Below are 11063 nucleotides of genomic sequence, written 5' to 3' on the forward strand. Positions count from 1 at the left end.
AGGGAAGAGAATTGGGGAACAACCAATTATATTTAAACGGCCCAATAACGGCCCGGTTTGTTTTATGACTATTGACGAAACGCAGCCGTTTTAATGTAAGCTAAAGTCATGTTATACAAAAAAAAAACGAGCATTGTCGTTCATCGAGATCCAAATCTCAGTTTCGTTTTGATCTCTCGTCTTTGATCGCTAGTCGGAGCTCCGGTAACGGATCCGGGACAAATTCGGCGGAGAAATCTGCTTCGCGGCTAACTTGATTTGTAGATTCTTCCTAAAGTTGCCGGCGGGCGAAGGGACAGCTCTTCCACACCCAATCATGAATTCAATTTTTTCCGGTACTCGTCTAAGGTAATTGGATCCTCTTCATTTCTGTTTCATGTTGTTTATTATTGATCAACGATGCATTTGATATAACATATACAAGTGTGAGGAGGAGGATTTGAAGAAATCGAGCTCGTTCATTTCATGATTTGATTCGATTTGATTTTGGCACCCTTTTGCTTGTTGTGTTGAATATTGGAAGTTAGATCAGTTTGAAAATTTGCGTAATTGTATTTTATGATTCTGAAGTTTAGGGTAACATGTGGATTTGATTTTCAGGGACATGATTCGATCCATAAGAGCGTGCAAAACAGCTGCGGAGGAGCGTGGCGTTGTGAGGAAAGAGTGTGCTGATATCAGAGCATCCATTAATGAAAATGACCCTCATGATAGGCACCGGAACCTCGCCAAGCTCATGTTCATACACATGCTGGGTTACCCGACGCATTTTGGTCAGATGGAGTGCTTGAAGCTTATTGCGTCTCCTGGCTTCCCAGAGAAGAGGATTGGTTATCTCGGGCTGATGTTGCTTCTTGATGAGAGACAGGAAGTGTTGATGCTCGTCACAAATTCATTAAAACAGTATCCTTTAATATATATTCTTGCTCCGTGTTAGTGGGAAAACGTATAACTAAGTGATTTTGGGTTGCATTGCTGTGATGAGAATTCGGAAGGGGTAAATATAGTGATAGATTTGTTCCAGTTTAGCCTTAACTCACGTGCAGAGATCTTAACCACACGAACCAGTACGTTGTAGGGCTCGCGCTCTGTGCTTTAGGGAATATTTGCTCTGCAGAAATGGCTCGTGATCTTGCGCCAGAAGTAGAAAGATTGATCCAGTTTCGTGACCCTAATATCCGTAAGAAGGTGAAGTGTTTTCTAGTTCACATATATATGGTTTGATGGAGTTTTGAGCGCTGTTGGTTCTGTTCCTTCATTTCTTTGACCATTTATGTTGTATTCTCTGCAGGCGGCACTTTGCTCCACTAGAATAGTAAGGAAGGTTCCAGATCTTGCAGAGAACTTTATAAATGCTGCTTCTTCCTTGCTTAAAGAAAAGCATCATGGGGTTCTTATAACAGGAGTTCAACTTTGTTATGAACTCTGCACGATCAATGATGAGGCCCTAGAATACTTCCGAAAGGTGGCTCCATAATTTTCTTTAGACACTCAATTTATGCAAACATGAGCATTGCCGTATAGTAGTTTAATGATCTTCTGTGCACCCTCTATTACTTGTATTATGCGTCTGTGTACTATATTTCTTCTGCAGTAAATTTACTCTCTCTTGTCATTCTGTTGTATGTGCAGAAATGCACGGAGGGGCTGATAAAAACTTTGAGGGATATTACTAATAGCGCATATCAGCCTGAGTATGATGTTGCAGGGATCACAGATCCTTTTCTTCACATACGGTTACTTAAGCTCCTGCGTGTTTTAGGCCATGGTGACGCTGATGCTAGTGATTTGATGACTGATATACTTGCCCAGGTTAGTCATAATTTAGCAATCTAGATCTCGCTCACCATTTTCACATTTGCGATGGAATTCCCGTAGGAACCATAAAATTTGTCTTTTATTTCTTTTCAGTTGCTGTAAATATATAATTTGGAGAAATGTTGTAGGAAGAAAAAAAATGTGTATGGTAGCTATGCCATCTCATGTGCTGGAACTTATTTTGTAGCATAACTGGGAAATAAGTTTCTTTAGTTGATAGGGGTGCTCGGATATCATTTTCTTTGGTAGATACGAGACTTGTTAGTACTGAGATTACTTGGACCTTTAGCCAGATTTAGCTTTACCTCTTTTGATGCCGCTTCTGTTACATGCTTTGTTAAAATCTTTTCAGTTTAGAGTCAGGGATCTAATGTAGTTTACATAATCTTCCAGGGTCCTTGATCCTTACTGTTATGATGAGAGATGTCTTTATTTTAGTTGATTTCATGCTATTGTAGGTGGCCACAAAAACTGAATCAAACAAAAACGCAGGAAATGCCGTACTCTATGAGTGTGTTGAAACAATCATGGCCATTGAAGACACCAGTAGCTTGCGTGTGCTTGCTATCAATATCTTGGGAAGATTCTTATCTAACCGCGACAACAATATCAGGTTCGACTCTACCTCAATTTATTATATGTTGAGAACTAGCTTGCTTGTTTTTTTTCTGTCTCTCATCTTGTCTGGTTAACCCTATGAAGCACCTTGCGCTCTTGTTATCACCCAGCGCTTCTTTCTTAGTATTCGTTTTATTTTATGTTTTCTCACTCTTGTTTTCTCAGACATGTTGATTTCCCCTTATATCATATTCTCGTTCTCTCAGATATGTTGCATTAAACATGCTGATGAAAGCAATCGCGTTTGATGATCAAGCAGTGCAAAGGCACAGAGTTACAATCTTAGAATGTGTTAAGGTATTGTTTTTATAACTACCAGAAAAATATTTTTAGAACAACTGTATGTAATAGTTTTCTCAGAGAAAGAATACATATTAACTTACCTTCTGCTTCCATCAACAATTTAGGACCCAGATGCTTCCATCCGGAAAAGAGCTCTTGAGCTCGTCTCTCTTTTGGTAAATGAGAACAATGTCAAACAACTGACAAAGGAGCTGATTGATTATTTGGAAATCAGCGATGAAGATTTTAAGGAGGATCTTAGTGCGAAAATCTGTTCCATCGTTGAAAAGTAAGTATTCTGTTTGAGAAAGTGAAGAACCACTTGCTTTTACCCCTTTTTATGTTCAAGACTAGAGGTGTGAGTGTCTGGTTAATTGGATTTTGTTTTGATTTGTTAAGAATTTCGATGATGTAGGTTTTCTCCAGAGAAAATCTGGTACATTGATCAGATGCTCAAGGTTCTGTCGGAGGTATGGATTGAAATGCGAGACATCTGCCTAGCTCTTTTTAATTGCTTTTTTGTATCGGTCTTAACCTTACTCCTATTCCATGTTAGTAGGCTGGAAAGTTTGTGAAAGATGATGTGTGGCATGCACTGATTGTTGTCATAAGTAATGCATCAGAGCTTCATGGATATACAGTCAGAGCATTATACAAAGCAGTCCTGACATATTCGGAACAGGTATGTCTTATTTTTCTTATGTTCGATTGATCCATTCTTCAATTAATGTAATCCTTTCTAATATGGTTTCTTTGAGATTTCAAACAGGAGACCCTTGTCCGAGTGGCGATTTGGTGCATTGGGGAATATGGTGATTTGCTGGTTAACAATGTGGGGATGCTTGGTATTGAAGATCCAATAACGGTGAGCATTACCGTACCAATTTTAATTCATTATTTCTCTTTATGTGATATGCAGATGATCTTGCTTCTTGGGATTTCTTGTTGACGGAAAAAACATGCAATGACTGGTTGACTGCCTTGGGCAGGTAACGGAAAGTGATGCAGTTGACGTTGTCGAGGATGCCATTACTCGCCATAACTCAGATATGACTACCAAAGCTATGGCATTGGTTGCTCTGCTGAAGCTGTCATCCCGCTTTCCTTCTATCTCAGAGTATGTTCGAGTTTTTTTCAATCTCAGTGTGTGTTTTATCCCAACTCGTTTATCTTATATCTGTACCGAGTATATGAATAGTGAATTTTGGCTGTCTACCAGAAACTGTAGTGTGTTACCTTCTGATACCTGTTTGTTCGTGTCCTCAACTCTCTTTTGCTAACTAAACAGTTCTCTAAAATTCAATGGCAGGAGGATTAAAGATATAATTGTGAAGCAGAAAGGGAGCCTTCTCCTTGAAATGCAGCAGAGAGCTATTGAATTCAATTCTATTGTTGACAGGCATAAAAATATCAGGTGGTTAAATAAATTCCATCTTTGCCTTTTCGTCATCCATCTTCTAGTGTATTTTTTAAAAATTTATTTTCCCCTCAAATCTCATGAAAACGAGGTCTCTATGCATATAGGCCTTCTCTAGTTGAGAGAATGCCGGTGCTAGATGAGGCTACCTTCAATGTGAGGAGGGCTGGCTCTTTACCTGCGTCAGTTTCAACAATGGCCAAACCTTCAGTTAGTATTCCAAATGGTGTTGCTGCAGCTCCACTAGTGGATTTACTGGACCTGGGTTCTGACGATATCATGGCTGCACCTAGTTCATCTGGTGCAGATTTCCTTCAGGATCTTCTGGGTGTTGACTTAGGATCATCGTCAGCACAATCTGGTTAGTTCTTTGGCGTCTCTACAACTGTTTTTTTTTTTCATTTTATGGTGTACTCAGCTATGATATTGTGTCGAATGAGCAATCTTTTCCTCTTATGGCATTGCAATGTTTCAGGTGCAACCCCGGGTCCAAAAGCCGGTGCAGATCTGTTGATGGATATTTTATCAATTGGGACACCTTCCCCGGCACAAAACAACACATCATCAGTTGATTTGTTATCAACACCTGGCATTAACAAGAATCCTTCTAATGCGCTAGACACACTTTCTTCACCAGCTCTACCTCACATAGCAACGACTGCTTCTGCTGGTGGTATGTTCGATTTGTTAGATGGTCTTACTCCTAGCCCATCGAAGGAAGGTAAGAAAAAGTCTATGTAATCACTGAAACAAAATCTATACAAATCATTGAAACTCTTTTACGAAGATGAATAACTTTGTTTTCCTCCTTGATTGCAGCAACCAATGGTCCAGCATATCCACCTATTGTTGCATACGAGAGCAGCACCTTGAAGATTGAGTTCACATTCTCAAAGTCATCAGGGAACCCACAAGAAACAAATGTCCAGGCCACTTTTATAAATCTATCTCCTAATACTTTCACAGATTTTATCTTCCAGGCTGCTGTTCCAAAGGTCATTTCAGTTTTCTTTTTTTCTCCCTTATTATCCAGTTATCAAAATTTCTTTAACATTGTCTTTCGTTCATTTAATCTCCAGTTCCTCCAGCTGCACTTGGATCCAGCAAGCAGTAACACACTCCCGGCAAGCGGTAACATCACGCAGAATCTGAGAGTCACAAACAGCCAGCACGGCAAGGTATATATCCACTTTCTCTGTTCAGCTTCCTTTTTTTATTTTTTGTCGTCAACATTCTGTTTAGCACTCAACGATCAAGAACTCAGTATATGCTCATATAAAGATTGGTTGATCCTCTGGATTAAGTGACTTGACACTAAATTGGTTTAATGTTTATATGGCAGAAATCTCTTGTGATGCGCATGAGGATTGGGTACAAAGTGAACGGAAAAGATGTATTGGAGGAAGGACAGATCAACAACTTCCCTCGTGGGTTGTGAGGCTGATTGTATTTTCAGCATAAGGAACTTTGAGTATTTATTATCAGCATCCCTATTCCAAAAAAAAAAAAAAGGAAAGAAAGATATGTCTTACCCGAGCAGCTGACGCAACAAAATCAGCTTTTATTTTCCTACTTTTTTCATCCGTTTCCTGAAACTTTGGCTTTGTTTTGGATTTGAGATTCTTCGTGTTTCTTTTTGAACAAAATTTCATATGTTTTTGAGTCAGAAAGTGATGGAGGAAGAAGCACACAAGTTTGTCTCGTGTATAAAACTTTAAAAGAGATTTGATTGCCCACGAGATGTATTTCTAGTTACAGTTACAGCTTCGTCTTTGCACAAAAAGGTTTTGTATTTTATTTGCTAATTTACTGGCCAATGTAATTATGTCACCTGCTCGGATATGATTTTGAAGACAAACTGTGACTTGAGAGATCATTGATAACTTCATGAGTGTTCTTTTTTTTTTTTTCTTTTTTTTTTTTTTTGAAACACCATGAGTGTTCTTTCTTGAATGCTCTTTTGGAGCATAATAACAAATAAGGGTCATCATACCTACCAATAATGATTTCATCCCATTTTTAGGGATGTCAAATGGGCTAGCTGTCCATGGATAGCCCATGTCCAAATCAATATGGACTAATATGGATAGCCCATATTCGTCCGGAAAAATGTATGTCCAAATAGACGAGGCCCAAATAAACCCATGGTCCAAATTGGCAAAACCAAATGGACATGGACAGCCCAAAATTTTAAAATGTTTAGGGTTAATCGATTTGGGGAAAAATCAGAATTCTCTTTTCGTGAATCACGAGAGAGAGCTCGATCTTCTTCACTTCATCTTCTTCAGTTCATCTTTTTCACTCTCGTAACCCAAATCTCTTTCTCATAACCCAAATCTCTTTCTCGTAACTCAAACCCAAACGTTCTCTCTCGTAAGCCGACTTGTTTCAGGTTTGTTACAGTCTCTCTCTCTCTCTCTCGATTTAGGGATTAGGGATTTTGGGATTTGGGAATATCGATCTAAGCCTCTAAAGTGTAATGGGTTTTTCTAGATTCAATGTTTGCGATTCTGGATCTGATGTTTGTGATTCTAGATTTGATGGGTTTGCGATTCTAGATTTGATGGGGTTTGCGAGCTCTTTAAGAGTTGTAGAGTTGCGATTCTCAGATGATGGATTGATGGATTGTATTAGAACGTTAGCTGAAAGAGATCACTATTGCGTGATGGGTTTGCGATTCTAGATATGGGTTTGTCTCTGAAATAAACGCTAAGCTTTGTTATCATCTTGTTTATGCAGGCTTGTCACTCAGGCTTTGGAACCAAACGCTAAACTCACTGCTCCCACTCTATCCTCTCTAAATCAAGGTAGTCACTCATCACTCTCTCTCACTGTTTAGCTTCTCTTTGCTCATTTGTATATAGTGACACGAGTAAATGTGTTGTCTCATTTAGATGTGTTATCTCATTTACGAGTAAATGTGTTGTCTCATTTAGATGTGTTGTCTCATTTACGAGTAAATGTGTTGTCTCTAATGGTTTTCTTTAATCTCTTTTGTTCAGATGGATGATGAAACTTTGAACCTATATGATGATGATGATGACTATTTGAGTGGTAATGAGATGATGGATCCGAATGAAGATGGTCATGATTCTGTACAAGATGATTCTACAAATGCGGGTGGGAATAGAGTAAGGCGGGGACGTAAGCGGAGGCATTCAAAGTGTTGGAAGCATTTTGAAATTATAGGAGATAAATTGCCTGATGGGACTACTAAAGTTATCTGCAAGCATTGTGAGTATTCATATTTCATAGATCTAAGCAATGGAACTAATACTTTACTGCGTCATAGTAGAGTTTGTTCAAAGAATCCTGGAAGCACACCTAGAAGTAGGAAGTTTGATATGATGGTCTTCTGTGAGATGATTGCTGGTGCTATTGTTGAGCATGATCTTGTATACTCATTTGTTGAGTTTAGAAGAATTCGAGAAGCTTTTGAGTATGCGAATCCTGGTATTGAGTTTTGGTGTAGAAACACTGCTGTGTCTGATGTTCGTAAGATATATGAGAATGAGAAAGCTGCTCTTAGGAAGGTTTTGAGTGAAGTTCCTGGGAGGATCTGTTTTACTACTGATTTGTGGAGGGCAATCACCGTGGAGGGGTATTTATGTCTGACAGCTCATTACGTTGATAATTGGAAGCTAAAGGCGAAGATACTGTCATTCTGCGCTTTTCCCCCACCTCATACTGGTTATAGTATTGCTAAGAAGGTGATGGAGTTAGTGAAAGAATGGGGATTAGAGAAGAAAGTGTTTACAGTGACTGTCGACAATGCTTCTTCAAACGACAATATGCAAGGGGTTCTAAAGACACAACTTCGCAGAACTTTGGTGTGTAATGGCGAGTTTCTACATGTAAGATGCGCAGCACACATTCTGAACCTGATTGTTCAAGATGGGTTGGCGGTGATAATGAAATTATTTGGGCTTCGGCCAAAATGCCAAAAAAAAAAAGTCCATCTGGACATACCCAAATCTGTCCAGACGGCCCATTTGACACCCCCTACCCATTTTGGATGCTCTTTACAAGTATCAAACCCCACCGAAGATATAAAATTTGACTTCTCTTCTTTTATTTCAATTTCATTTTTATGTGATTTGCCATAAGAATGATATTCTTTTTGTTTGAAAAGTTTGGACATTAAAGACAAAATACAGCTAACAAAATCATCAAAGTTTGTGCAAATCTTCGAGGTTCCATCTCGGAACATAATTTAATTAGAACTTGTTGGGGATTAAAATAAGCATCACATAAAACTTAATCAAAGAACAAAGCTTATTCTCCTCTTAACAAACACAAAGAGATTCAGCTACAAAGACACAAAAGACCACCACTACAGTATATAGTGTTAACAAAAAGAATTTCAAAAAAGCTCAAAATCAATGATTTAATTAAATCAACAGCAGAAAATTAGCTACACCCTGATCTGTACCTAACCCCATTCTCTCTTTATCATGGCCCCTGAAATCTCCTTCCATTCAATGAAAACCCAGCACCAACTGTACTACCAGAACAAGCATAAGAGGAGGAAGATGCAGAAGAAGAAGCCACTAGATTGGTTTCTGCTTGGTTTGCAAACTTTGATCTTTTATTAGACCATTGCCAAATCTTTGACACAGAAAAGCTCTCACCTTTATTTCTCATGTTTAGCTTCTTCCCTTCAACATTACTCTCAGTCTCTCCTTTCACATTCTTCAAACCTTCATTATTAGGACACAAAGCCACCACCAGATCTGATTCAGCCACTATGTACTGATAAGACCCCATTGAGAAACATCTCCTGTTGTCAAGACTACTGTTCACACTCACACACCCACTTGTCTCTCCTCCTTCACCTTCATTAATATTAGTGCTCCTGAACTTCCCAAGCCTCACTGAGAACACTCTCTTCCCACTCATGATATCACTCTCCGCCGGTTTCTCCCCCGGAGAAGCCCTATCTCCATCTTCTCCGGCGAAAAACCCGAAATTGAAATCCGGGTTTTCGAATTGGTGCCCTAGAGGGTAAAGGGTTCCTCTGCAGAGCGGACACGTCGAGTTCGAGAGAAGCCACGTGTCGATACAATCGATGTGGAAAGCGTGGCTGCAAATCGGAAGCAATCTGAGCTTATCGTCTTCCGAGAATTCGCAGAGACACACTGCGCAATCGAACGGCTCTTTGGACCCGTTGATCTCTTTGTAGAGAAACACGGGAAGGGCATCGATCAGGGCTTGATCTAGACCCGAGTCGTGGAGATGGAACAGCTGCTGGAGCTGTCTCTGGTAAGTGTCGGAGTCCGAGAGTTCTGGGTTTCGATCGGAATCCGCCGCCGAGGAAGAAAGTCTCGATCTTTTCTTCTTTAAGTAACATTTGACCGTTAAATGTAGGATGCTGCATATAAAGAAGACGACGGAGAGGAGAACGATGATGAAGAGAAGGATTGGGCTTATTCGATTAGACGAGTGATTCGCGGTGAGCGGAGGAGGAGCAGGTGAGATTTGGATTGAGTCTTCGTTTTTGAGGTGGATTTGATGAATCATTTCTTTTTCTGGTATGTGATGAAGAACAGAGGCACCATTAAGCTACTCTCTCTCAGATTTAACCATAAAACCCCTCAATTTATGATTATATTTTCCTATGGAGCTCAATAAAAATTTAAAATCGATTTCACTGTCAAAAAACGTAGGAGGAATGATTGCTAAAGAGATTTGGCACGACTAGAGCGAGCGCCTACCATCATTTGCTTAAAACATGCAAGGGAAAAATATAGTAGTTGTGTTAGTTAAGGCTTAGTTAAATGATTAATCACTTATAATTGATCATTGAGTTATTAAGGAGAGGTCTCTCTTATTAGGTCACCTAACTTTTTTTGTTTTATTTTTAATAAAATCTTTTACTGGAAAATTACAAATCTTGGTGTGGTGGCCAATGCTTGATTCCGGGAGCTAGTGCTACCTAGCAGTTTCGAAGAACGTAGAAAAAGGCTAATGAATTAAGTTATGGCTTCCTTTTTTTTTTTTGGTAGTAAGACCTCGATAGCTAAAAGCCAATTATCACACTTAATTATCAACTAATAAGGGAATAATCGTTCATCGTTGTCATTTATCTATGAAATCACTCAAATAAAGTAGAGAAATAGTAAAATAAATTGTAGTAGTGCTATATTTTTTTTTAGGTCAAGTTAATTTTTCAATATTCTAGGAAATCGTTAAATAAACTGAAGCAACACAACAAGAAATCAACTAGTAGAAAATAGTACTATTAGTTGACAAAAAAAAAGTAGTTCTATTATTTTGAATTTTGGAGGAAATCATTATCCACATGGTCATGTCAACAAATGGTTTACAACAAAATTCGAGTCTGTGAAGTGTGAACATCGGAATTTGGAATTGGTAAAATAAAGAAAAAGCCTGTCATCACCACATTTTTAGAAAAGCTTTATGACAAATGTATGGGATATAAGGGCCCAATTATGATAATATTTGCGACAAAATGCCCAACTAATAAGCTTCACCCCTTTCACCTAAATCATGAAAAATCATATGAATTACAAAGTACAACAACGAAAAGATTAAGGTTAAGAAAACTAACAAACGAACCAAAAATAATTAATTTCGAGAGTGTGGTGAGTACATAACGGAGAGGGCTTCGAGAAATCTAATCCTCAACTCCAAATGCATAATATAATCAGCAGTCTTTGATAAATGCAGATCCGGTTGGCTCAGACTTCGCCCGTCAGGACACGGAGCCTTCTCATTCTCATATGGATCGATCCGACATTAGAGCGTAACTCGCCACCCTTTTTCATAAAACCGACTCTCAAGACTATAGTTTGCAATATGCTATTAATAACTATTTGCAAAAGCAATAATTTTTTTGTAACAAATATTTTGTAAACTTCAACTTGTATATGTACTAAAAAAAACTTGTGTATGTATTACAAATTAA

The 11063-nt window shown here is 38.7% G+C and overlaps 2 protein-coding genes across 3 annotated transcripts; one reads left to right on the forward strand and one right to left on the reverse strand.

The window, feature by feature from the left end:
- The first annotated feature begins 118 nt into the window (after positions 1-118).
- On the forward strand, positions 119-5896 carry LOC106295399 (AP-1 complex subunit gamma-1). 2 transcript variants are annotated; one of them, XM_013731287.1, is made up of 18 exons: positions 119-348; positions 601-903; positions 1047-1188; positions 1292-1465; positions 1633-1812; positions 2277-2431; positions 2643-2733; positions 2844-3007; positions 3134-3188; positions 3278-3400; positions 3488-3583; positions 3708-3835; positions 4028-4132; positions 4243-4496; positions 4611-4856; positions 4955-5130; positions 5215-5313; positions 5478-5896. In XM_013731287.1, exons 1-18 carry the CDS (start codon positions 317-319, stop codon positions 5571-5573), a joined length of 2619 nt encoding a protein of 872 aa, XP_013586741.1. In that variant the 5' UTR covers positions 119-316; the 3' UTR covers positions 5574-5896. The 2 variants fall into 2 exon arrangements, with proteins under 2 accessions (XP_013586741.1, XP_013586740.1); XM_013731286.1 differs by having other exon boundaries at positions 4955-5313.
- Positions 5897-8375: 2479 nt separating this feature from the next.
- LOC106292656 (RING-H2 finger protein ATL47) lies at positions 8376-9896 on the reverse strand. The gene has a single exon (XM_013728289.1). The coding sequence runs from the start codon at positions 9653-9655 to the stop codon at positions 8588-8590; it is 1068 nt and encodes a 355-aa protein (XP_013583743.1). The 5' UTR covers positions 9656-9896; the 3' UTR covers positions 8376-8587.
- Between the last annotated feature and the right edge of the window lie 1167 nt (positions 9897-11063).

The sequence above is a fragment of the Brassica oleracea genome, chromosome C5 (genome assembly GCF_000695525.1).
Source record: "Brassica oleracea var. oleracea cultivar TO1000 chromosome C5, BOL, whole genome shotgun sequence".
NCBI classification, from domain to species: domain Eukaryota; kingdom Viridiplantae; phylum Streptophyta; class Magnoliopsida; order Brassicales; family Brassicaceae; genus Brassica; species Brassica oleracea.